Source organism: Lethenteron reissneri, chromosome 11, assembly GCF_015708825.2.
Source record: "Lethenteron reissneri isolate LAM-NWPU_2019-01 chromosome 11, ASM1570882v1, whole genome shotgun sequence".
In the NCBI taxonomy this organism is placed as follows: Eukaryota; Metazoa; Chordata; class Hyperoartia; order Petromyzontiformes; family Petromyzontidae; genus Lethenteron; species Lethenteron reissneri.
This window is the reverse complement of record NC_083789.1, coordinates 905,627-933,010: the sequence shown is the minus strand read 5'-3', so window position 1 is coordinate 933,010 and position 27,384 is coordinate 905,627. Positions and strand designations below refer to the sequence as shown.

The following is a 27,384-nucleotide window of genomic DNA, read 5'->3' as shown; positions in this document are numbered from 1 at the left end:
GCGCGTCGTGTCACGCCACCGACGTCACGTGACCACAGCCTCGCGCGCGTCACGTGACTCGTGATTGACACGCGTCGCCGTGGGGGGTGGAGGGTGGGGGAGAGCTGACAGCAGCAGCCAATCACCGATGAGAACGCGCCTGGAGGGGCGGGGCGTGAGCGGGGCCTGCCCTTGTGTGGGCACGGGGCGGGGCGGAGAGAGGCCGAGACGGGGCGCCGCGCTTCCCGGGCTGCTCTGGGCCAGGTGCGTTCGGCGGCGCTCTGTTGACCTGCAGCCCGCCGCAGACACCCGCAACCACCACAGAGACCCGCAACCACAACCACAGACACCCGCAACCACCACAGAGAACCACCACAGAGACCCACCACAGAGACCCACCACCACCGGTCTCTGTCCGCTGCACCCGAATGCCATTGGGCCACACGAGAGAGACTGCACGCGCTGCACCCGCGCTATCGGAGAGGAACTTCTCCCCTTGTAGGTTCCATACAATCTGCTCGCATTGTCACACGCTGTGTGTCTTGAAGTCTAATTGTATCTCAGTCATCCATTATTTGAAAGATGTAATCGCATAGACAAGAGGTTTTCTCCCCTAAGAACGCCGTTAATCACATGAAATGTATTAATTGTGGGGAACGGTGACGCAGTGGTTGGTGCAATGTGGTATCTGCCAGTGAGCCGTGTCCGACGATTGTCCGTGGCTACGCCAGTGGCAGAGAGATCTGAACCGGCCCTGGGCACCCTCTTTACCGGGCCGCACTGACGGGCATGGTGAAGTATGGTCAAATAGCCACGTTACATGGAGTGATAAAAGGGTGGTAACTTACGCTCAATTATGTTTTGCGGAACGACTTGTTGCATCATGTCAGCCATATATCGAATGGCCTTCCCGTACGTTTGGGCACTTCAGAGTGGAGTACGCTGACTGGCCTCGGGGGGCACGGGGAGTGTCGTGTTCCCTGTGTGTCGTCCACCTCCCCGGGGTGACACGAGGCCGAGTCACTGTGCCCCATCCGCGTGTACGCGGCGCCACAGGATGGGCCGCCTCGACGGGAAGGTGGTGGTCCTCTCCGCCGCGGGACAGGGCATCGGCAGGGCCTGCGCCATCGTGAGTGCCGCCTCCACCGCACGCGCATTCATCCAATGGACCCCAATCACTCACCACTCTCACTCCCCACCCACTCACCACCCACTCACCACTCACTCCCCACTCTCTCCCCACCCACTCCCCACTCACTCCCCACCCACTCCCCATCCACTCCCCACTCTCTCCCCACTCTCTCACCACTCACTCACCACTCACTCCCCACTCTCTCCCCACCCACTCCCCACCCACTCACCACTCACTCACCACTCTCACTCCCCACTCTCTCACCACTCACTCACCACTCACTCCCCACTCTCCCCACCCACTCCCCACTCTCTCCCCATCCACTCACCACTCACTCACCACTCTCACTCCCCACTCTCTCACCACTCACTCACCACTCACTCCCCACTCTCTCCCCACCCACTCCCCACTCTCTCCCCATCCACTCCCCACTCTCTCCCCATCCACTCCCCACTCTCTCACCACTCACTCCCCACTCTCTCCCCACCCACTCCCCACTCACTCCCCACTCTCTCCCCACCCACTCTCCACTCTCTCCCCACCCACTCCCCACTCACTCCCCACTCTCTCCCCACCCACTCTCCACTCTCTCCCCACTCTCTCCCCACCCTCTCTCCACTCTCTCCCCACTCACTCCCCACCCACTCTCCACTCTCTCACCACTCACTCCCCACTCACTCCCCACCACTCCCCACTCACTCACCACTCTCTCCCCACCCACTCCCCACTCTCTCCCCACTCACTCACCACCCACTCCCCACTCACTCACCACTCACTCCCCACTCTCCCCACTCACTCCCCACTCACTCACCACTCACTCACCACTCACTCCCCACTCACTCCCCACCCACTCCCCACTCACTCACCACTCTCTCCCCACCCACTCCCCACTCTCTCCCCACTCTCTCACCACTCACTCACCACTCTCACTCCCCACTCACTCCCCACTCTCTCACCACTCACTCCCCACTCTCTCCCCACCCACTCTCCACTCTCTCCCCACTCTCTCCCCACCCACTCCCCACTCACTCCCCACTCTCTCCCCACCCACTCTCCACTCTCTCCCCACTCACTCACCACCCACTCCCCACTCACTCACCACTCACTCCCCACTCTCCCCACTCACTCCCCACCCACTCCCCACTCACTCACCACTCTCTCCCACCCACTCCCCACTCACTCCCACTCTCTCACCACTCACTCACCACTCACTCCCCACTCACTCTCACCCACTCCCCACTCACTCACCACTCTCTCCCCACCCACTCCCCACTCTCTCCCCACTCACCACCCACTCCCCACTCACTCACCACTCACCTCCCCACTCTCCCCACTCACTCCCCACTCTCTCACCACTCACATCACCACTCACTCCCCACTCTCCCCACTCACTCCCACTCTCTCACCACTCACTCACCACTCACTCCCCACTCACTCCCCACCCACTCCCCACTCACTCACCACTCTCTCCCCACCCACTCCCCACTCTCTCCCCAATCACTCACCACCCACTCCCCACTCACTCACCACTCACTCCCCACTCTCCCCACTCACTCCCCACTCTCTCACCACTCACTCACCACTCACTCCCCACTCACTCCCCACCCACTCCCCACTCACTCACCACTCTCTCCCCACCCACTCCCCACTCTCTCCCCACTCACTCACCACTCACTCCCCACTCTCCCCACTCACTCCCCACTCTCTCACCACTCACTCACCACTCACTCCCCACTCACTCCCCACTCACTCCCCACTCACTCACCCACTCACTCCCCACTCACTCACCACTCACTCCCACTCACTCCCCACTCTCTCCCCACTCACTCCCCACTCTCTCCCCACCCACTCCCCACTCTCTCCCCACTCTCTCCCCACTCACTCACCACTCACTCCCCACTCACTCCCCACTCTCTCCCCACTCACTCCCCACTCTCTCCCCACCCACTCCCCACTCTCTCCCCACTCTCACTCCCCACTCACTCACCACTCACTCCCCACTCACTCCCCACTCTCTCCCCACCCACTCCCCCACTCTCTCCCCACTCTCTCCCCACTCACTCCCCACTCTCTCACCACTCACTCCCCACTCACTCACCACTCACTCCCCACCCACTCCCCACTCACTCACCACTCTCTCCCCACCCACTCCCCACTCTCTCCCCACTCACTCACCACCCACTCCCCACTCACTCACCACTCACTCCCCACTCTCCCCACTCACTCCCCACTCACTCCCCACTCTCTCACCACTCACTCACCACTCACTCCCCACTCACTCCCCACCCACTCCCCACTCTCTCCCCACCCACTCCCCACTCTCTCCCCACCCACTCTCCACTCTCTCCCCACTCACTCCCCACCCACTCTCCACTCTCTCCCCACTCACTCACCACCCACTCCCCACTCACTCACCACTCACTCCCCACTCTCCCCACTCACTCCCCATTCACTCCCCACTCTCTCACCACTCACTCACCACTCACTCCCCACTCACTCCCCACCCACTCCCCACTCTCTCCACTCACTCCCCACTCTCTCACCACTCACTCACCACTCACTCCCCACTCACTCCCCACCCACTCCCCACTCACTCACCACTCTCTCCCCACCCACTCCCCACTCTCTCCCCACTCACTCACCACCCACTCACCACTCACTCCCCACTCTCCCCACTCACTCCCCACTCACTCCCCACTCTCTCACCACTCACTCCCCACTCACTCACCACTCTCTCCCCACCCACTCTCCACTCTCTCCCCACTCACTCCCCACCCACTCCCCACTCTCGGGTCCCCATCGCACCCTCGACCACATCCAGCGCCGTCCGTTGGGGAGTGCGGGGCCGTGGGAAATCCCACTGTGTGGGCCCCCGACGCCTTCACACTAAATCGGAAGTATCACATCTGGCACTGTGACGTCGAAGCGCCCCCCCCCCCCCCACACAAAAGCTCGGGCCCGGGGCGATCGCTCCGATTCGCTGTAGCCTAGGGACGGCTCTGCCCAAATATTCAATTCTTTGCTCGTCAATCTAAGCTTGTCTCTCACCTCCTGCCTCCTCCACCAACCTCAAGAGTGCTGACCCTACACAAGGGCCCTGGTTATTGCGGTTGACAGTTTTTACAGTTTCAAGATTCCGTCTTGCTCCAACGGTAAAACCCGCAGATTGCAGATGCTGGTTTACCTTGCAGCAAGTCCGGTTGCAACTCATTGTTATCCTCTTAATAGGATGGACATCGTTGTGCTTTTTGGAGCTTATGCGGCCAATCTACTAATGCACACACCACTGCATGTGGCCGCTTCCCTCACCGCTTGCAAAAACACCACAGGCATTTGCGAAAGAAGGGGCCAAGGTGATTGCCACAGACATCAATGGGGAAGCCCTGAAGGAGTTGGAGCAAATTCCAGGTATGCAATCACATGCACAAATTGTAGACTTGTCACTTTGAGGGTCATAAATAAACACGGAGGTGCCAAGTTTCTTTTTTTACGCTGTCTTCATACCGTACGTGGACTTGGGTGTGCACGGACAGCCTTTAGTCAGTCAACTGCGGGCTGGGGGACTGTCCACACTCTGTGGCTCGTGGGAATTGTTTGACGATACTTTATCCTTCACGTTCGTGTAGGTGGGGAGCATCGGCACGGAGTACAGTCAAATATGATGTTGCTGTATTGCCTTCTGCTGGCCACCTATTGTGCACGGTGGCCCCCATCCCAGTACTATCCAGGTCCAGTCCTATTTCTGAGATCCGATGAGATACGGGTACATTCCAGGTGATTTGATTAAGGCAGATACTTGGATAATCTTGTTTAATGAGTAAAATTACCATTCCTTCGTACGTGCATAACCACACACAGAAACCAGTGATTCAAAGTGCCGTCTTCTTGCTTGTGTTGGTGGTGAGCGGTGCTCAACTCTGCACCTGAGCCACGCGTGGAAATTACACGTCCTACTGAGCCATTCTCTCCACAGGATAACCACTGTCCACTTGCTACAAAGTGGTACTTTATGGGATTCTCCCCCCTTTCCCCAGCCCACACTGACCAGCATGGTGAAGTATGGTCAGACAATCCCCTTGGCTGGCAATGTATGGGGAGTTATTTGTAAAGTAATTATAAATTAGATGGATAATGCATTGTACCTCTTTGCGTTGGAATATGGTGAAGTGCAGGCATAGAGGTTGGAGTCCTGAATGTGACGAGCAAGGATCAGATCGAGGCTCTCGCTGCCAATATTGACAAAGTGGACGTCTTGTTCAACTGTGCAGGGTACTGACAATGCAAGAATGAGCCCGTATCGTCGTGCATACGTCACACTCTAACTGAAGAACGTTCTGATATAAACCAGACGACACTGATTCCCAATATATTCATCAACACGAGGCTTGCACTTAATTTGTGTTTGTCTCTGTAATAAAACCTCAATCAACTCAGTAATAGTTAAAATTGTCGAAATGTAATTTGATATAGATTTTTACAAAAGCAGTCGGATTGTGCCTTATAACCCATACTGAGGCAAAATGTATCCCCTGTTCAAACTGTAATGAAACCTGCCCCAGGCAGTCCTCATCCTAGTTAACCATAATGCACAAGTGGTGGAAACTCCACAATTCTCTGGACTGATTTAAAATAAGTCTCATCAGAATCGTGGTGAAATAGATCAATGTCGATTACTTGCTTACACACAATCTCCCACAATGGCAACATAAAACTATTGGACAATGTCTAACAGTTGTCTGCCCAATTGGGCAGCACTCGCCTGCGATGGCACCTTGAATCAGTGGTGGAGATTCGGCGTGACCCAAGACGACCTCCGCTGACTTCCCAAAAAGTGGCACTCATTTCATTGACCAGATAAGCGGCCCTGAAAGCCGTGGCTACGATTTGAACTCTCGCAGCCTTCCGACTGCGAGCCGGGTGCAGCATGACCACATCGTCCTTGGCCGACTTGTAAACCATTCATCTACACGCAACCATTCCACTCTTAACACCCTGGAGCACACGCAGTTTGATTAGGTGCTCATTTATTATTGTACTCTGCACAGGTTTGTCCACCATGGAACTATTTTGGACTGCGAGGAGAAAGACTGGGATTTCACCATGAACCTCAACGTTAAGGGGATGTACTACATGATCCGTGCGTTCCTACCCAAGGTACCCTGAACATTGAACGTGGATGTGAGTTGGTTACACATATGTGTTTACTGGTGCCTTGACCACCATTGGTGATTGGAAATCCTGACAATGGACTAAATATGAAAGTCGAAACTCAGGTTCTAATCGAATAGGACATCAATAATCTCGAGATGGCTGGTCGGTGTGATGAGGCACTCGGCTATTACGAGGTGAGGGGTATAGGGCATACGGAGAGTTTATCAGCTGACGATGATCATGGCCTCCGGTTATGGATTCAACAATCGACCAATTTCCCAGAACCCATGTTGGTTCCTTTCATGCAGATGCTGGCTCAGAAGTCGGGCTCCATCATCAACATGGCATCTGTGGCATCCAGCATCAAAGGTGAGAATAAATTACCGAGACTTATTCATGTCAATTTGTTTCCTGTGCTATATTGTCATTTGTGGAATTGGGTAAGGTATCCCATTTAAATTTACACTCACTGAATTGTCTAAAAAGTGGGCCAGTGTGGAGCAGTGTCTTGCTATTGATAGGAACCTCTGGTTATGGGTGGCGGTGGATCTTCTCAAGGTTGCTGGCTGCTTGGTGTTCAACTCGCCCTTGTTCGTGTGCTCGCAGGCGTGGCCAACCGCTGTGTGTACAGCACCTCAAAGGCGGCCATCATAGGACTCACAAAATCTGTGGCTGCGGACTTTTTAACGGAAGGCATTCGCTGCAATGCTGTCTGTCCTGGTGAGTGAAGTTCGTTCTGAACAGCGTTCTAATCCCGTCGTTCACAAGACCAGGCCATTTCTTCAGGCCCCCTTGAGGACCGGTTAGGCCTTTGCCTGGATCTTGCGAGTCTTTTTACTTGTATCAAGGCCTTGCTGTCAAAGTAATTCTAAATGTCCTCACTTCAATCAGGCTAGAGCTCCATATGACAGGGTTCACGCTCAGCTTCCCTTCGTGCTGCCTCAATGCTGTTGTCCCGGAGTCTTGTGTAAGACGCAATCGTCAGTGTTCGAGTCGACCGATCTTGTCAGAAAAGTGACATAGCCACACTCGTGAAATAACAGCTGAATTGGAAGATGTCGTTCCGCTTGAGTCTTGTGATGGGATTGAGTGACACGCGTTGTTGGGTTGTTCTCTTGCAGGCACGGTGGACACTCCGTCACTGCAAGAGCGCATCAATGCTCAGCCTGACCCAGAAAAGGTAGAAACTCAGCTGTGCTTAAGTGTTACCGAGTGACACTCTTGACACTTAGGTGGAGAGACACACTTGCGCTGTCGAGTACATCGGTACCACCAGGGGAATGGCAGAGCACCTCCAGTGAATCTCAATCTCACAATCGAAATTGGATTTGCTTTTCTGCATCCTTCACAAATAGGATGAAATCTGCGTTAGTAAACAAGATTTATTTATTTCAGAATAAGAATTATTTGTGATTGTGCTCAATGTATTGCATTCTCTTGTCACGAGTTTGTGTCGCAGCCAGAAAGCGCATGGCCATGACTCAAGGACCATTGTCTCCTGCACCCTGAAGCCATAAAACCATGCTTATGACAAGCATTAATAATAATAATACAATTTGTAACGCGCGCAAATTTGCAGACGTAGTGGCCGCAACTCAGAGGCGCGGAGCCAAGCTCAGAGTCGCTCAAAAGCATGATTGTAGAGGTGAGTTTTTAAGTGTCTCTTGAAGGAGGCGATTGAGGTGATGCTGCGAATGTGCAGAGGGATATCGTTCCAGACTGTTGGGGCTGCCACCGAGAAGCGGCGCGTAGACATGACCATCCTGGATCTTGGTATTGAGAGGAGGTCGTGAGTCGCGCTGCGCAGGCATCTGCCATGTGCTGAGCTGCAAGTTGTCAGTAATGAAGAAAGATATGGCGGGCAGGTGGATATGAAGGCATTGTGGCAGAGGCAGGCGGTCTTGTATGTGACCCTACTGGCAATGGGGAGCCAGTTGAGAGCGCGGAGACGAGCTAGTGAGTCGAGGCGGGGATGAGTGTGGGCAATGACGACGCGTGCTAGGTTATTTTGTAGTCTTTGAAGCTTCCTTAGGTTGCCAGCGGAGGTCCGGACAAGGACGGAGTTACAATAGTCAAGGCGAGACCCAACTATGCAACATGCCAAAGTGTTGGCAATTTCAGTAGAGATGAGAGGACGTATGTGTCTAAGAGCCTTCAGGTGAAAGTTACATGAGCTGATGATATGGTTGGTTTGACGGTCGAAGGATAAAGTTGAATCTAGGATGACACCGAGGTAGCTGAAGTGGTTGGTGAACTTGATGCTATGACCAAAGATGTGTATGTGTGTGGGGAGTGCTGCTGAATTGAGACGTTGCTTGGTACCTAACATGATGGCCACTGACTTTTTCGGATTAAGGGCTAGGTTGTGTGCAGTGAACCATTGTTGCACGGCGGTGGTACATTCCGAGAGCCTCTCGAATCCAGATGCATTGCTAGAATCGATGGCGGTGAATAGAATCGTGTCATCCGCGTATGAGTGATGCTTAACACCGAAGCTTGCAATGAGTCGGCCGATCGGGGAAGTGTAGGCTGTGAAGAGCAGGGGACCTAGAACAGAGCCCTGGGGAACCCCGCATAATGCTCTTGTTTCAGGCGATGTGGACATGCCCACCCTGACTGAGGATTGCCGGTCAGAAAGGTACGAAGCTATCCACTTGAGTGCTGAGCCGCATATACCGAAGTCGGATTTCAGGAGGGAAGTAAGGAGCGAATGGTTGATGGTGTCGAAGGCTGACGAAATGTCCAGACTTACAAGTGCAACAGTTGAGCCGGAATCAACGATCGTTAAAATGTCATCGAGCACCCTAGTGAGTGCTGTTTCTGTGGAATAGTTTTGACGGTAAGCTGACTGGAAGTTGCAGTAGTTTGCGGAGGAGGTGACGTGTGGTTGTAGCTGGGCGAGGGCTAGTCGTTCAAGGAGTTTAGAGAGGTTTGAGAGGTTAGTGATGGGACGATAACTAGATGGGTCATCCGGATCTAGATTTGGTTTCTTTAACAAGGGAGAAACCAGGCCAGATTTGAGGTTGGACGGAAAACACCCCGAAGAGAAGGAGGCATTTGCGATGTTCCTGATCATGATGGCGAGTTCCGGAGCACATTGCTTGAACAAGGAACCTGGGAGCACGTCGAGTGGAGATGACTTCAAAGGAAGTGATTCAATTAAAGCGAAAACGTCTTTTGTAGACACAGGCTTTAGCATAGTTAGAAGAGTGTCTGGGTTAGTGCTTACAATTTTAGGTACCATGAGCGGGGTACAATGGTGCAATGTGTCAGTAGACGTGCACGAGTTTGCGACGGCGATTAGCTTGTTGTTGAAGTAAGTATTAAAAGAGGTGGCAAGTTTCAGTGAGGCAAGGGGATCGCTAAGGTGAGGGACCATGGTGCTACCAGGATGGAGAAGATCTTTGAGAGTTTTCCATAGAATGCGCGGGTTTCCGGTTGCTTTTTTGATGCGTTCCTCAATGTGGGAGGAACGTGAGACAAGGATCAGTTTGTTAGTTTTCCTGCAGGCGACTCTGTAAGCAAGTCGATCAGCAGGTAGACCACTGCGGGATGCGATACGTTCAAGACGCCTCCTGGTTCGCTTAGCAATGATGGCATCTCTTGAGAGCCAGTGAGTGTCGTGAGAAGACTGCCTAGCGGTTCGTGATTTTAATGGAGCTAGTTTGTCCAGCGCCGCCCTCATGTCAGCTTCTAGTTGGAGAGCGCAGACGGTTGGATCCGATGATGGGGATAACATTGAAAGCGAGTTTGCAAGGAGGTGACGAAAAGCAGAAAATTCGATACCCTTAAAATTACGCAAGTTGCGGGTGAATTTGATGGTGATTGGCTTCGGAAAATGGAGGGAAGAAAGTATAAGGCGGTGGTCGGAGTAACCAGTTTGGAAAACTCCCAGTGCAGTGATGCGTCGGTGCTGGTTAGGTTCCAGAACCAGGTCGAGCATGCTCTCAACGTTTGTTGACGAAGCTCTGGTGGAGCCTGAGTTTGTGATGACCAGGTTATGGCAGGCCAAAGTTGACTCAAGGTGACTATCGATGGAGGCTGGGGTATTGCCGGGGCAATTGAAGTCGCCTGTAAGCACGAGCCTGTGAGATGGGTTAGGAATCAGATATAGGAATTCCGAAAGCTCATTTACGAAGGTGTTGATGCTGCCATCTGGAGGGCGATAGATGGAAATAATGTTAAAGCACTCGTTGTTAGTAGTAAGGGATACGGACTGGACCTCGAATGTGGCCTGAGCCATTGGTAGATGGAGCTCTTTAATTTTCAAGTGAGCATTGTAAACGACCGCTAAGCCACCACCCCGCTGGTTAGTTGCGCGAGGTTTATGTAGAACCTTGTATCCTGGGGGCGCAACTTCCAGAGAGATAGCTGGCGGGGAGTCTTGCCTGCACCAGGTCTCAGTGATGAGCAAAAGGTCGATGTGGTGGTCCGAGATGGTATCGTGAATCAGGGCTGATTTATTGGTGATGGAGCGTGCGTTGAGCAGACCGAGGCGGATATGTGAAGGTAGATGTGAAGATCCGTGCAGGTGAGGCGTCGAGGGAACAGAGGAGTTGGCTGGTTTGAGGTCGACCTGTGAACGGCAGCCCCTGCCACCTCTGCAACCACGGTGCCGATGCAGTCTCCGACGTTGGCCTCGGAGAAGCCCAAGGACAGAGAGCGTCCTCAGGAGTGCGGGTTGCAGGTGCAGATGATGAAGAGATGGTGCATGTCGTAGCCCTATTATATCAGCCCGTGCTGCAACGATGGTGCGGATGAAGGGGCCCGGATTCGGATGGACTCCAATCAGCGGCTCAGCTGCCCTGAGCAGCAAGTCGAGGTGTCGTTGTCCAAGCTCCACGCTATCAGCAAGCACTTCCCCGTACGTAGCGGATGCAAACACGCCCGTGTAAACACTCGCTGAGCGCGTACACGGGCGTGCAGAACCACGCAGGCGGGGCGTACAATGGAGCAGCCAGAAGTACACGAAGTCCAGTGGATTAGCTGACCACGCTCTGTGCTCCAGCTCGCAGGTGGTGCAGCAGGATGGACGTACCTCGCAGAGCTCCCGTTCACTGGTGGTGCTGGGCAGCAGGCAAGCCAACTCTCTCGTGTTGAGGAGATGACAGTCTGCTTCGCGTTCCCACTCGCTGATAGTGGTGAACGTTGGACGGAGCACGTAGATCTCCCACTTGCTGGCGATGCTGGGGCACGCCAAGCTCACAGTCGCTGATGGTACCGGAAGAGGTGCCTTGTGAGGACGTTGCTGGTAGAAACCGTGCCCGGGGCGGATGTTAAGCCGCGCCGCATGAACAATACAGCCAGCGTCCTCCAGCTTCGTGAATCGAAGCAACAGGCCTCGTTTACTCGCACTGCCCAACAGCTGTGCGATGCGGCAGTTGAGGCGAGTTGTGTGGCACTGCAGTAAACGGCATTTGTCGGCTGTTGTAGCGCCGCGAGGCGTGTGCAGTGAACACGGAGGCGGGCGGGTTTGGGTGCAGGGATCGGCCGCCACCCAAAACTCGGGCGACGCCAAAGTAATAATGAAAATAATGAAACAAAATAAATTATATGAAAAATGTAATGGAAGATGAAAGTAAGAAGAGTGGTGGTGAGTGAAGAAGGACGTGGGTAAGGTACGAGGTGTGGTTACAGTTGATAAACTGTGAGAGCGATCCGGGACTGCAGCCAGCTGCGCCGCTGTCGCCATGGTATCCATTATGCCTTATTTTGTGCTAATCTGAATTCCTTAATTTTATTTCATCACTAGTTTGTATAATCAAAGACCAACGATGTTTAATGGTAGCCTGTCGCATACTTGGTGATATGAAGGCTCTTGAGAATGAGTTGGTTTATACGTATAAAGTATATTCACCAGAATTAAAAGCTTTATGATCACAAAATGGCCTTTGTACCTGTGCTTTGGAGAGTTGTGAAGGGAAACGTCTCTGCCTCGTGGCTCGACGTTGACCACATGATTGAGTTAAAGTTGAGAGACCCGGAGACCCGGAGTGAGTCCGTGCCGTGTTGTTGGATGCGATGCAGGCGAGGCAGGACTTCATGGCGAGGCAGAAGAGCGGACGGCTCGCCAAGCCAGAGGAGGTGGCTCACCTCTGTGTCTATTTGGCGTCTGACGAGGTACGATCACGCGAGAGTGTAACTCAACGATATATTCAATGTGATCAATTGTACAATCACTTTTCAACGCAGTCGAATAAAATACCTTGGAAATTAAACATTCCCCTTGCTTTAAATCACTATAACAGCAATGCCAATGTATCGTCATCAGTGGCTGTGATATATTTGGGTATTTCATGCCTTTGCCAGTATATTGTGTGAAAAACTGTTTATGTTATAACATTCCACGTGCTATATCACTGCCTGTCAGAATGTTAGAACACTGATTTTGTGCAAAAAGTAAAATGTTACAGAGCGTTGGTGAAATGTCATTCTGAAAACTACGGTTGAAAAATCTGGTGCACTTCCTCGCGCACCACCCAGCTTTTGGGCCCTCCCCCCCCAACCCTGGACGAGGCCTCCTGTAGTGGAGACGTCGTCTTCCAGGGCCGCTCTCTAACGCAGGGTGGTCACACTGCTCACTGTACAAACGTATACATGGGAGGCTGTCACGTGGAGCGCAATTCAACGTAATTGGCTGATGAAGCGCCAACATAATTATTCCTGCACGCACGAGTGCCACCAGGAAATGGGATGTCCTGGGCACACCCAACAGTATCTAACCCTGCGTGGGTTTAGGCCTGCGTTACCAAAGTACGGATTGTGTTTAATTATGCATATTTCATTTTTTGCTGCAGTCTGCCTACGTTACTGGGAATGAGATGGTGATTGATGGGGGATGGAGCCTGTGAAGAAGATTAACATTTGCCTTACATAATCAGATTTTCATTGCAAGCATATTTTTAATTTGTAGTGCAATTATATCCCGAATGTAATGACACAAGTTATGATCATTTCTGCAATGTAATTAAAGCAATCCGCATATATTGCCTCTTGTCATGCTTGGTTTCAGAGTCGATGCCATGGCCGATCTTCTGACACTGCACAGCACTTGCGCCTGTTTGTCACACATTGAAGAGACACACGGGTATTAGCAGTGATGGAGACGGAGTTGTTGGCACATTGCCATTTCAGGAAGATCATTGTGAAGGTCATGAGGATCATTGTGAAGGTCATGAGGATCATTGTGAAGGCACATGAGCTGGTGTGGGGGTGTTGCATACAGATGAGAAGGTCCACGAGAGTGACTGAGATGCCCTTTTGTTGAGGTGTGGAGGCCTGGGAAGGAGGTCAGGAATGATTGAGTTTAGAACGGCCAGGGCAGGAGTCGGATCTTCGTAAAGTTTTGTTTGAAAACATTTATAAATTGAATATACGGTTTTGTTACTCTATATACGGCGAACTGGAAAATTAAAATCGCTTGTGAACAAAATAACTGCAGTCTCGTATCGCCCTGCCGTGGTGGCAGCAGCCACAGCCAGAATTAAATCCTCACGTAGGTTTCGTTGTAGATGAGACAAATTTGGGATAAAAAAATATTGCTTTTCACACGACCCGTGGATTTAAGATTAGCATGAGAACACTGTGCCTACCCGAGTAGCCCCGCCCTGAGCCTGTAATGAAAAAGAGAAAGATGTGTACAACCCCGACACCAGGCTGGAGTCTTCACTCCCCAGGGCTCTCCTTGTTCACACAACTGTGAAAGAGTTGTGTTAAATATTAGGTTACTAATTTCCTCATTTCATTTCAAAGCTGTGGGCGACCAATCTGAAGTCCTTGAGGGACGCTGCAGGCCGGTTTCAGTGAGGCGTTGAATCGGACTGCCGATGGGAAACATGGCAACACCCACAGGTGCATCAAGCTGCAGGCCATGCCAGGGTTGAGATGGCAGAAATGGTCGACCTGTGTCCATCCCTCTCCCGCAAGCCGTGGGCAACGTTGAACTTGTTCACTCCGTAAGCAAACCGCGTAGCCGCTTGTGTTGTCGGGTCGTGGGCATTCGGAGCACGTAGTTGCAGGCCGGCCTCTGTGGCTCCGATGACACCGTTTAGGGACGACAGCCAACTAATGATGCATAACCACACGATGCTTCATTATCTATACGCCAAGTTTTTATTATGGTTGGATCTAGTAACCACACATGTTATATAAACGCCAAACCACATACTGTAAAATTCTAATTTAGCAAAACGGTGCACTTATATGTACACAAATAACACATCCCTAATGTAAAACCATAAAATTCTGGTTATATTGCAGCAACTGTATAAACTGCAACAATGGCAGCACGTTTCTTGCACGAGTATTTGCTGCATCAAACTTCATTCTACTACCGAACAGACCGTTACAGACAAGTTGCCCATCTGTTTGGTCCCACTGTGGAATGGTCGTTATAAAGTTACATGCAGTTGGTACCGTTGCTGAAGGACTGCAGGGACGCACGAGGACGAGTTCCTGTGCACTCGCTTTGTCCCGACAGCTCTCACCAGCACAAAACTGCGACTTCTCTTCATAGAAGACGAGTGGGTGGGAATACTTAAGTTTCAGTTTTTTTCATCCCGTGACAAAATGTGGTTCACACATTAATAACATCAAGTGCTTCTGGTTGTCACCATAATCAACACGGTCTCAAGTACTCCCAGAAGGCTATGTAGCCGATAGGTTGTGTAAAAACTACTTGTGTGTATTTTACGTAGAGACACGTGGGAGGAGGCGTTATTGTATTAACGTTCTCCACAACGGCGCTGTGTTTTGTAACCCGTCTCAGCTTGCTTTAGAAGAGTGGAACGCCATAAAAAGTTCTGCTGGAGCAGAGTTCCACCCAGCCTGTGTGGGGCAAACACCTTAACTACAGATGTTGTGCGTCTCTGACCCGTGCGTGGTGTTCCTTGTGAAGCTGCGGACTGACCCTGTGTCACGCGGGCTCCCGAGGACCGCTCTTAGTGCAGAACGACCACCACTCGCACAGTCAATTCACGGAACCCACAATTCACGAGTTTTAGAGTCTTACACACGAGATTATTTGTACCGACTCTACGAGCATTGTTAAAATGTAAAAGGCTTCACCTGAACACAAATACATAGATGCATCAATATCATCTAGTCGCATAAACAAAATAGTTTGCTCAGATTGGAATAAATAAGCATTCTTTCATTTGCTCCCAGAGCATCACGATATTAAATAAATAAACTATAAACCTCCTACATTTAATGCTCGCAGCAACTCATTTGACTGTCTGCTGGTGCGTCTTCTGGTGAGTCTTCAAATGGCAAAACTGGGAAAACCCTTTCCCACACTCTTCGCACACATAGGGCTTCTCTCCAGTGTGTGTCCTCTGATGCATCTTTAAGTTGGAAATAACCTGGAAAGCTTTCCCACACTCCTGGCACACGAATGGCCTCTCGCCGGTGTGCGTCCTCTGATGAGTTTTCAGGGTGGAGATGCGAGAAAACCCCTTTCCGCACTCCTCGCACATGTACGGCCTCTCTCCCGTGTGGATCATCTGGTGGCTCTGGAGGTGGGAGATCCTGGAGAACGCCTTTCCGCATTCCTTGCACACGTACGGCCTCTCTCCAGTGTGCGTCTTCTGATGCATCTTCAGGTTGGACATCTTGGTGAAGCCTTTTCCACACTCCTCGCACACGTACGGTTTCCCTGGAGCGCAGGCATGTGGGAATGCGGTTAGCATTCGGCACGATTAAACAAAGTAGAGTACGGTTTGTTACGTCATCCTTTCAAAAGTACACACACATCCCTTACAATAAATCCACAGCCATAATCTATCCACTGCTGAATGAAGCCCTTCCCACATCACCATTCCCCCTTACAATCCTGCAATACAATCCAAGTCGATCCTGAACTTCCCTCCCTCCACATCACCTGGGATATCCTGCCGTGTCGTCTATGGTCATTCGCTTTCTCCCTCCCTTCGCACGGCATGAACTGAAATGTGGATATTCCAGTAAATTCAGCTGTTCACGTCTCTGGCAAAACACTGATGAGACGCCACATTTTTGACACCGATTTAAATCCCAGGTGCAGTGAAGCCGTGTTCATCCTCAGGCCCACAACCAGTGCTCTCAAATCCCCAGAAAAAGGTCACATCACCTCATTATTTCCTACAGCTATGACTAGTTGATGTTTGTTAAACTTCTTTCGCACTGTACATAGCGAACCGTGCTAATCCGGAGGTGCGGAGAAAGGACTACAAACTAAAGACAAAGCAGTCCGACTCTCGCAAGCGCACTGCCTCTCAATCACCAAGGCCTTGTGGAGTTCGTCAAAGTAAAGAGCCGCCTGATACCAATCCCACACGCATGGGATTGGTAGCAAGGTGCATTCGTGAGTTTGGGAGATAAAATTGTAAATTATCTGAAAAACTCTAATCAATTCAAACTATAAAATTACCAAAGGCAGCCCATGCAACATGAATACTATCTCACCTGTAAAGCCAGTTTCTGTCTTAACCTCCACTTCTTTCCACCTGTTGTGGGTAGTCTTCCTTCTTTTCTGTCTGATGAAATTGTCTTTAGGGAAGCCAGTAGCATCTGTCATAGAAGAGGGTTGACATGAAATGAATACATGAACCATTATTGAACGCCACACAAATTACCATCACGAATGTCTTAACGAGGCCTCCTGCTCTCATTACACCTCCCACTTGGCAAATTAATCTCTGGTTTTAATGTCGACCATCACGTCGATGCCGAGGACACGCAACGCTGCATCACCACTGACGCCATAAACCCGGCTCTGTCCACTCTCATCCGGCCTTGACGTGGTCTCGGAATGGTTGTAACTTCCTCCAGCTAAATGTGGCCAACATTCCACTCATGGTGAAAACTCCAAATTGAGCCTGTACATCCTAAACTCTGACACGACGCTGGAAAAGCACTGAAAACTTGGAGTGGTCATTGACCCCGAGCTCTCTCATTCTCTTCCCACACACCCCAACCCTGCGCAACATCTCCTACAATGAAGGCACGGACCCTTGTCCGTGCCGGACCCTTGTCCGTGCCGGACCCTTGTCCGTGCCTTCAGCGCGGTCTCACTCGACTCCTGCAACTCTCTGCTCTACAGCCTCCCCAAATCCCTTGAGACAACTCAAAAATGCCACTGGCAGACTTTTCACCTGCACCTGTAAACGAGACCACATTACCCCAATACTCCGATCCTTCCAATGGATCCCAATTTGAAGGATCGCACTCGCCATGTTCGAGGTCATCCATGGGCTCGTCGCTGCCTACCTCTTCCCTCTCATCTCATTCTATCCCGTCCTCGCCACCACAGATGCTCCACTCCAGCAACCAAGGACTTCTGCTGAAGCCCAAATTCAAGGTGAAACACGACAGGCCTTACATTAGCGCTCATTTACGTTGCTCACATGTTGACATTGCCGACTCCAAAAGCAGATTTTTCACAAATTTGGTGAAAAATGTGTTGAAAGTCAACATAGAAACATGTTAAAAAAATCAACAATCTAAATTGTTTCCAATGTGAGACAAAAGTAGGGTTTGCTCCGAGTCCTTCTCTTGTAGTGGCAACCACGACATTTGGCGAGGGTAGGGGAGGTGAACTCCCCATCCTCCGTGAGTGGGGTATGCGGCATGGTTGTGTGGCAAGCCTTCTCGAGTCACCACGCTTGTGCATTAACAATGCACCACAAGCAAAGTCCTGCGCAACGGGGAAAGTGTCGAGCCATGAAAATGACACAGTTGTGAAGTTGCTGGCACAATGGGATGACACTCCGCAATCCACGCCCCCTACTGGCAGGCCGATTGCATGCCAGGTGCTAAATCACCTTGTGCCCACAGTGACAGCTGCAGCTGAGGTGCCCTTTAAAATGCGTCGAGATGGGAGATGAAAGTCGCTTACTCCACCAACGTAAAGGAGGGCGGCTGTATCACTTGCGCGCGCATGATGAAGGCAATCATCATCACGACCCCCCCCCCACTGCCACTCTTACCTGAAAAACTCGTTTCAGCTTTCACGGAAACTCCCTGCCACCGCTCGTGCATGGCTCTTCTTCTTTTCTTTCTAACAAAATCGTCTTTAGAGATTCCAACATAGCCATCTGTTATAAAAGAGTGCATCATCAAATGCAATGAGAGAGCATGTGTTCATTAACATCACGTAAGACATTTGTTAGTAAGTTGGTGTGAGCTTGCACGACTCTGGGAGCCGACCTGGAGGCTGACTCCACTCCTCTTCCATATCCGGGACTGACGGCTGCCATTCGGAACATTTAAACCTCGCAACTGTTTCTGCGAAAGAGAAAAAGATAAAAAATTGAACAATTGTGCTCAGCACGTCCTGCAGCAGGCAGCCAGACACTGGCTGAGCAGAGACCACACACAACCACACCCTTGAAAGTTACTCCCAACGAAGTTAACATGTTTGTAAAGACTTTCAGAGTCTGAGAGTCCAAAAGAAAATAAACCAAGGACACACATGTCCAATGTTATTATAGTTCCAATGAATATAAAAATATACCCCATTTTTTGTTGCCAGCTGATTAGTAATAAGTGAGTCGCATGACCAGCCATTTATGTTTTTTCATTATGTCCTGTGGACCATCTCCTGACAAGACAAGCGTGTCTCAGCAGATGAGGCGATTGGTCCCAAGAAGAGGCATGAAATGCCTGAGCGTGTTTTCCAAAACCAGGTTTAACATCAAACCGTGCCACAGGTCTCATGTGACACTGCTTCACAGTAAGCAATCGAGCAGCGCTGCCATTCCCTCGGCTTTCACAAGATCACGGTCTTTGTGACCTTTACAACCCCCAATCACCTACATCCATGGCTCCCTCGTACGGAGATTTTAAAAATCACCCAAGACTGCCATATCTTTCTCGTTGCTATGGATGAGCAATAATGCAAAGTGGAACTGCGTGTTGCAGTGTTCATATGCAGCACGTGCCACCAAGCAGCACAACTAACACCACATCAGTGATGGTACTAATGGCAAAGCTACCCGTAAATATTACATGTATTTTTTTATCAAGATTGTATCGAAGTCAGTAAACGCCTACATCAACTGTAAGTTTATGTAGGAAACTATTTACGGTATGAAAAGCCGTGACGACGTGGTGCCCTTGAGCTATAGACAGACACGCGGGTACTTGTGTATCCCACGTGAGTACACTTTGGCCAATGTGGTGACGCCAAGTGAATGAAGTGGCACAAGCACTCCTGCAACAATCAGTAAAGGCAGCAGCAGCTGCAGGACATTATGACAAAGGACTCGCCAAGTTAAATGAAAACAAACGTAAAAATCAGCAGTCTTAAGTTTTCCTGAAGGCCAATAACAAGACGCGTGGGGGGCATGGGATCAACGCGACGAGCTGCGGAAACTGACTTGAGTATCCGTCCGTGTCGGGTGGCTCTCGGAGCTGGAGGTCTTGGTGTTGATTTCTCTCGGGATCATCAGTCCTCGGAGCCCAGCCTTGGGCCTCTCCGCTCGCCGCCCCCTCTATGGAGCACAGCTTCTGCACGGACAGCGCGAGCTCGTTACTCAGCCTGCCCAGCAGCGACACGAGCACGGCGAGCAGGCTGCCCAGCGCCGGATCCGTCTTCCCCGGCGCCGCGCGTGCGGCCTGGGCGAGCTGCTGCAGCGTAGCGTGAAACCGCGAGGGCGGGGGCTCGCACGCCGGGCCCAGCGGCTCCACCGCGACCCCGTGGCCATCGCCGCCGGCCCCGTGGCCATCGCCGGCCCCGTGGCGCTCGCGCGGCTCGGAGACCGCGGCCTCCTCCTCGGCGGTCACACCCTGCGCCTTGAGCCACGCGGGGAAGTCCGGGCCTGGCTCCACAAGCGCCCCGCCGTGATTGCCTGCCGTGACAAACACGACACCAAGAGGCGCTCACAACGGGGTGGCCGGTAGAGCGGCCGTGACCTAGCCGTGTGTATTTTTAAGTGATGTCCCATTGTACGTACGGGTTCTGTCCCACATGCAAAACACTCACCGAGTGCCCAAACACCCCAATCTAGAACCCTCTTTAAATTTGTCTTGAGACTTGGCGAACCTTTCCAGGGTAAATTAACTTACACAAAATACAGCTCGTTGTCAATGCACTGGTGGGGAAGGCCTCCCCTCCCCAGTGTCGGGACGAGGCTTGTTTGGACATTACTTCACCACGCTGTTGAGTGCAGGCTGGTATACAGGGACCCCAGGACCAGGTACATATACAATTGTTTATAAACTGATTAAGTTAAATTGCTTGAATTCTCACTGCTAAGCATCTGTACAACTTGGTCTGTTTTCTGCACTTGCGAGAGTTTATTCCCAGTCACTCTTTTTTTTGGAAAAAAGAACAAAACAATCGTAATTCTAGATTTGAAGCTTTCGTGACTGCAAGGATTCATATTCTTAGGTTTTCAGTAAAGTCACGTAGGTAAAAAAACATTAAAAAGTTAAATAAAATGAAATGAAAATCACGACGTTTCGGAGGCAACACAAGCTTCCGTCTTCAGGTGGTACCGTCACAGCCACGAAAGCTGTATCAAGTAAATGAGAGATTTCCGGAGCTACCACTCCGTTTATATAATGGTTGGAGAAGGTGGTGGGGCAAGGGCCGCATACTTTTTATTAATATGGTAAGGTGAGGCTTAAGACTAAGAATAGACTGCATAACAAACTGAGCCTTTGTTTGGAGAGGCACGGCTTGTGACTCAACCTGTGACAGGGAGACACCACTAAACATGGTAAAACTGTAATAGTTGTCTGTTAAATAAGATTGGCAAATAAGTGTAGTTAAATCTTTTTTGCATGGTTAATCACATCTTTCCAATGATTACTCAGTTTGTAACCGTCATCACGGTTGAAATTATGTCTGTGTTTGTATATTTGTACAGACATAATTTCAACCGTGATGACGGTTACAAACTGAGTAATCATTGGAAAGATGTGATTAACCATGCAAAAAAGATTTAACTACACTTATTTGCCAATCTTATTTAACAGACAACTATTACAGTTTTACCATGTTTAGTGGTGTCTCCCTGTCACAGGTTGAGTCACAAGCCGTGCCTCTCCAAACAAAGGCTCAGTTTGTTATGCAGTCTATTCTTAGTCTTAAGCCTCACCTTACCATATTAATAAAAAGTATGCGGCCCTTGCCCCACCACCTTCTCCAACCATTATATAAACGGAGTGGTAGCTCCGGAAATCTCTCATTTACTTGATACAGCTTTCGTGGCTGTGACGGTACCACCTGAAGACGGAAGCTTGTGTTGCCTCTGAAACGTCGTGATTTTTATTTCATTTTATTTTACTTTTTAATGTTTTTTACCTACGTGACTTTACCGAAAACCTAAGAATATGAAAACAATCGTAGTTTATACTCTTTGGTTCTTTCGGTAAAGTCACGTAGGTAGAAAAATAAAATAATAATAAAAAATATATCACGTTTCCATTGCAACACAAGCGGTGTTACACATAGACATGATATTAACTTGCTAATCCCCCTAATATCTCTGCCTAATTTATGATTTGTGTTGTGATCAATCTGGAAGTGATCTGGCTGAGCCGATTTGAGCTGCAGGGAATATAATAGTTAGTAATGTTTTTGTTCTGATTGCGCTACTTTATTGTTGTACTCTGTTTGGTGTTGGCTTTTGTCACTTTGGTGACCCAGGTCACTCTTGCAAATGAGACTCCTATCCTGGATCTCTTGAGTGCTCACCTGGTTACACAAAATCAATGTGGAACTTGATCCCCTGCTCCTTCACCTCCCCAGCCGGTGACCTGCCTCTGCAACCAGAGCTGCTGGACTGGGGGGCATCCAATAGTATTTAAATATCGCATGTTTGCCAGATGCACAAACATATTTCACAATAGGATTCCAACCAAAAGCTATTTACATCATCAGTTATTTTGCATCAAGTTGGCAAATGACTTGGTTAGTGTAGTTTATCAATGTTATTTATATGCTCGACAATGACACCAATGATGCCAATGATGCACTTGATTTACGTAAATTCATCAACACTTTCCAGGACACGCCTTATTGGTGATCGTCGGTCACCTTCGTCCGTAGAGCCCTTGGGAGTGACGGCAGCAGTGGCACAGGACTCCGCACAGAGATCAATGGTGCCCAGCTTCTGTGCGGAGAGCAGCAGCTCATGGTTGACTCTGCTCAGCAGAGCGACCAGCGCGTCGAGGAGGCTGCCCAGGTCCGCGTCGGTCCGCGGCACCGCAGCCTCCGATTGCGTTCCCTCGCCGCCGTCGCCGCCGCCTCCGCCGTCATTCCCGGTGCCGCGCGCGGCCTGCGCGAGCTGCTGCAGCGCGGCCTCGTGGAGCCGCGAGGGCGGGCGCTCGCTCGCCGTGCCCTGTGGCTCCACCGTGACCCCACGGCCATCGCCGGCCCCGCTCTCGCGCGGCCCGGAGCCCGCGGCCTCCTCGGTGCTCAGCCCCTGCGTCTTGAGCCACGTGGGGAAGTCTGCGCTCGGCTCGTCGAGGTTGCCAGCGTCGGGGCCTATTTAATTAAAGACAACACCGACATATAAACTGCAGGGAAGAACCCGGCCACTGAAAACGCAGTGCACAATACCCCGGTGGCAGAACATAAACAATGAATAAAGATTGGCGTGAACGTTAAAGTCACAAACCGAAGACCAAGGACGCAAGATGTTGCAAGGAAAGCATATTCTCTGGTTCTGTGAGTGTCAGAATCGAGTCCCCCCCCCCCCCCCCCCCCATAACTCTCCATGTTGAGAGCGCAAGTTGTATCCCAATTCGGCAGAAGCCTCAACTATGGATGGTTTCCTTTCTGTGGCTGGTCTAAATTCTACTCTAGAATTCAGGCCAAGCAAACATGCATTTCTGGGAAAGGCCTGCCCTACTCCTGTAAAAATAAGTTACGAGCAAAATCATGGAAACGAAAGTTTCCATTTGTACTCGAGCACAGGACTGACCTTCACTTGAACGCCGAGTTTCTGTCAGGCAAGGATGTTCTCCACAAACGTCTTCCGAACGTGCCGCTGCTGCGTCCTGAGACTCGCTGTCGGAGGGCATCCCGCTGCCCATGGCGCTCAGCCTCTTCTCGGTCAGCAGGAGCTCCTGACTCAGCGTGCTCAGCAGAGTGACCAGCACATCGAGCAGGCTTCCCAGCGCCGTGTCCACTCGGGGCGAGGCCGCGTCCGACCGTGCCCTGATGGCGCCGGCGCTCTGCATGGTTCTCAGCACCTGGCGCAGGACGGCGTAGAAACCGAAGGGCAGGCGGTCGCGTGCCGTGGCCAGCACCTCTTGCCCGACTTGCCCGTCGTCGGCGCACGCGCGCAGCGGCCCGTAGTCGCGGATCCCCAGCTCCGAGTCCATGGCCTGGGCCACCTCCGCACTGATGCCCTGCCCCTTCCACCACGTAGGGAGGTCTGACGACGAGTCTGTCGCCATGCTTCAGCCCTGGAGAAGAGAACACTGGTCGTCAATAACCGTTCAAATATTTCTATCGCAACGTCCCCCTTATCTTTGTCGTAGAAACCACCAGACTCACGATCTTTCTCTTGTACGTCGAGCCCACCACAACAGGCCTAGCACACCATCTTGGCGATTTTAATGATCTGTTTGCATAGACATTGTTCTCCATCAAGATGGACTGCTTTGCTGCTACACTGTACATGCCTGTCAATTGTGGAAACACAATCCAACTAACCAAATGAAAATCATGAAGACCAGGTTTTGGTTTTAACGTGCCCCCACAACCTCCGCATTTATGAGAGTTACCTAAAACCCTGCTAACACCTTCAAGGTAGCGAGTGGCTTCTGTGCGATCCACAAAAACACCATCCACCGAGTGCTGTTGGCGCACGGCTCTTCTCAAGAGCACCAGCACCTGTGAGCATGCAGGCACTGCCCCGGTATTCAAGAAATGCACAGCAGGGCACACGTACAGCCAATCACAGCAGGGCACACGTACAGCCAATCACAGCAGCCGCCATCGCCTCGCAGGCACCTGGCTTGAAGCATTGTCATCAGCCGAGATCTCTCCACTGTTTGATGAACGTCTCCCCAAGCGGTCATTCTGCCAAGATCTTGTGACGAAAGAATCCATGTAGCAGCTGAACACAAGCTGGGTTCGTTACTCCTTCTCCGTGGTGGATGTACTCTTGGGCTACCTCTCCTTTGTCCTAAAATATTGCAAGCGTATTGTGTCGCTTTGATCACGGTCTGCTTTCAAAAGCTGCCCCAGGTACTCTACACATCTCTCTGCCTCTTATCCGCAAATGAAGACACGAGGAAGAACGCGCCGGGATTACGTTTCGATCGGCTGGAGCTGTCGGATAACTCGAGTGTGGGACGGGGCTGGCAGTGAGAACTCGCACCTGTGCATCCGTCGGACGTGATACGTCTGTGAACCTGCGCCCAGCGCCGTGTTCACTGTTCACGGGGTAGTGTGTCGTGTTCACGGGGTAGTGTGTCGTGTTCACAGTGTTCACGGGGTAGTGTTCACGAGGCAGTGTGTCGTGTTCACGGGGTAGTGTGTCGTGTTCACAGTGTTCACGGGGTAGTGTTCACGAGGCAGTGTGTCGTGTTCACTGTGTTCACTGTGTTCACGGGGCAGTGTGTCGTGTTCACGGGGTAGTGTGTCGTGTTCACTGTGTTCACGCGCTGTGTGATCACCTCGCGGCCGTGCGGGACGCACCTGGGTCGGCGAGACGCGCACAGCCCAGGAGAGGTGGCGGTGCCGCCGTGCTGACGAGCGAGGCGGGTGGAGGCTCCGTGCTGATGAGCGAGGCGGGTGGAGGCTCCGTGCTGATGAGCGAGGCGGGTGGAGGCTCCGTGCTGACGAGCGAGGCGGGTGGAGGCGCGCTGCTGATGAGCCCCAAGCGTCGTGGAGACGCCGCACCTCCACCAGAGATTAGCGGAACAGCTTCGTCGATTCCCTGCCCTGCGATGTGCGCATCGGATCGCGCGCGCAGAATCGCTTGTTGTCGATCCGCGCGCCTTGCCTACGCGGAGTTTCCGCGTCGCATCGTCGCGAAGTAAACCCGGATCGATTCACGGATCGTTTTAGAGAAACAATAGCGACGATTTTATGAATCGCTTGGGCGTAAATCGTTAATGTCCCTGCTACTGTAGAAAGCTGAAACTCAACGACTCTCCACTGCTGGATGACGACCTCCTCACTCTCTCTACTGCTGGATGACGACCTCCTCACTCTCTCTACTGCTGGATGACGACCTCCCCCATGATCTCCACTGCTGGATGACGACCTCCCCACTCTCTCTACTGCTGGATGACGACCTCCCCACTCTCTCCACTGCTGGATGACGACCTCCCCCATGATCTCCACTGCTGGATGACGACCTCCCCACTCTCTCCACTGCTGGATGACGACCTCCCCACTCTCTCCACTGCTGGATGACGACCTCCCCACTATCTCCACTGCTGGATGACGACCTCCCCATGATCTCCACTGCTGGATGACGACCTCCCCATGATCTCCACTGCTGGATGACGACCTCCCCACTCTCTCCACTGCTGGATGACGACCTCCGCACTCTCTCCACTGCTGGATGACGACCTCCCCATGATCTCCACTGCTGGATGACGACCTCCCCACTCTCTCCACTGCTGGATGACGACCTCCCCACTATCTCCACTGCTGGATGACGACCTCCCCATGATCTCCACTGCTAGATGACGACCTCCCCACTCTCTCTACTGCTGGATGACGACCTCCCCACTCTCTCCACTGCTGGATGACGACCTCCCCCATGATCTCCACTGCTGGATGACGACCTCCCCACTATCTCCACTGCTGGATGACGACCTCCCCACTCTCTCCACTGCTGGATGACGACCTCCCCACTATCTCCACTGCTGGATGACGACCTCCCCATGATCTCCACTGCTAGATGACGACCTCCCCACTCTCTCTACTGCTGGATGACGACCTCCCCACTCTCTCCACTGCTGGATGACGACCTCCCCCATGATCTCCACTGCTGGATGACGACCTCCCCACTCTCTCCACTGCTGGATGACGACCTCCCCACTCTCTCCACTGCTGGATGACGACCTCCCCCATGATCTCCACTGCTGGATGACGACCTCCCCACTCTCTCCACTGCTGGATGACGACCTCCCCATGATCTCCACTGCGGGATGACGACCTCCGCACTCTCTCCACTGCTGGATGACGACCTCCCCATGATCTCCACTGCTGGATGACGACCTCCCCACTCTCTCCACTGCTGGATGACGACCTCCCCCATGATCTCCACTGCTGGATGACGACCTCCCCATGATCTCCACTGCTGGATGACGACCTCCCCCATGATCTCCACTGCTGGATGACGACCTCCGCACTCTCTCCACTGCTGGATGACGACCTCCCCATGATCTCCACTGCTGGATGACGACCTCCCCACTATCTCCACTGCTGGATGACGACCTCCCCATGATCTCCACTGCTGAATGACGACCTCCCCACTCTCTCCACTGCTGGATGACGACCTCCCCACTCTCTCCACTGCTGGATGACGACCTCCCCCATGATCTCCACTGCTGGATGACGACCTCCCCACTCTCTCCACTGCTGGATGACGACCTCCCCACTCTCTCCACTGCTGGATGACGACCTCCCCACTATCTCCACTGCTGGATGACGACCTCCCCATGATCTCCACTGCTAGATGACGACCTCCCCACTCTCTCCACTGCTGGATGACGACCTCCCCACTCTCTCCACTGCTGGATGACGACCTCCCCACTCTCTCTACTGCTGGATGACGACCTCCCCACTCTCTCTACTGCTGGATGACGACCTCCCCACTCTCTCCACTGCTGAATGACGACCTCCCCCATGATCTCCACTGCTGGATGACGACCTCCCCACTATCTCCACTGCTGGATGACGACCTCCGCACTCTCCACTGCTGGATGACGACCTCCCCATGATCTCCACTGCTGGATGACGACCTCCCCATGATCTCCACTGCTGGATGACGACCTCCCCACTCTCTCCACTGCTGGATGACGACCTCCCCATGATCTCCACTGCTGGATGACGACCTCCCCACTCTCTCCACTGCTGGATGACGACCTCCGCACTCTCTCCACTGCTGGATGACGACCTCCCCATGATCTCCACTGCTGGATGACGACCTCCCCACTCTCTC

At 52.1% G+C, this 27,384-nt stretch overlaps 2 protein-coding genes across 8 annotated transcripts; one reads left to right on the top strand and one right to left on the bottom strand.

The window, feature by feature from the left end:
* Positions 1 to 88: 88 nt before the first annotated feature.
* Positions 89 to 13,246, top strand: BDH2 (3-hydroxybutyrate dehydrogenase 2). 5 transcript variants are annotated; one of them, XM_061549711.1, is made up of 10 exons: positions 89 to 243; positions 911 to 1,108; positions 4,441 to 4,519; positions 5,284 to 5,380; positions 6,157 to 6,265; positions 6,571 to 6,631; positions 6,869 to 6,982; positions 7,384 to 7,442; positions 12,290 to 12,382; positions 13,060 to 13,246. In XM_061549711.1, the coding sequence occupies exons 2-10, from the start codon at positions 1,037 to 1,039 to the stop codon at positions 13,111 to 13,113; spliced, it is 738 nt and encodes a 245-aa protein (XP_061405695.1). In that variant the 5' UTR covers positions 89 to 243; positions 911 to 1,036; the 3' UTR covers positions 13,114 to 13,246. The 5 variants fall into 5 exon arrangements, 4 of the variants coding, with proteins under 4 accessions (XP_061405695.1, XP_061405693.1, XP_061405697.1 ...); XR_009755027.1 differs by lacking the exon at positions 13,060 to 13,246 and adding an exon at positions 8,855 to 10,949 and having other exon boundaries at positions 165 to 243; positions 1,036 to 1,108; XM_061549709.1 differs by having other exon boundaries at positions 168 to 243; positions 1,036 to 1,108.
* Positions 13,247 to 14,310: 1,064 nt separating this feature from the next.
* On the bottom strand, positions 14,311 to 25,499 carry LOC133341234 (E3 ubiquitin-protein ligase ZFP91-like). 3 transcript variants are annotated; one of them, XM_061549707.1, is made up of 9 exons: positions 25,442 to 25,498; positions 24,903 to 25,410; positions 23,176 to 23,662; positions 22,287 to 22,736; positions 19,621 to 20,091; positions 18,449 to 18,526; positions 18,229 to 18,336; positions 16,706 to 16,810; positions 14,311 to 15,917 (listed from the first exon to the last, which is right to left on the bottom strand). In XM_061549707.1, exons 3-9 carry the CDS (start codon positions 23,651 to 23,653, stop codon positions 15,487 to 15,489), a joined length of 2,121 nt encoding a protein of 706 aa, XP_061405691.1. In that variant the 5' UTR covers positions 23,654 to 23,662; positions 24,903 to 25,410; positions 25,442 to 25,498; the 3' UTR covers positions 14,311 to 15,486. The 3 variants fall into 3 exon arrangements, with proteins under 3 accessions (XP_061405691.1, XP_061405690.1, XP_061405692.1); XM_061549706.1 differs by having other exon boundaries at positions 24,881 to 25,491; XM_061549708.1 differs by lacking the exon at positions 14,311 to 15,917 and adding an exon at positions 15,936 to 16,257 and having other exon boundaries at positions 24,903 to 25,499.
* Between the last annotated feature and the right edge of the window lie 1,885 nt (positions 25,500 to 27,384).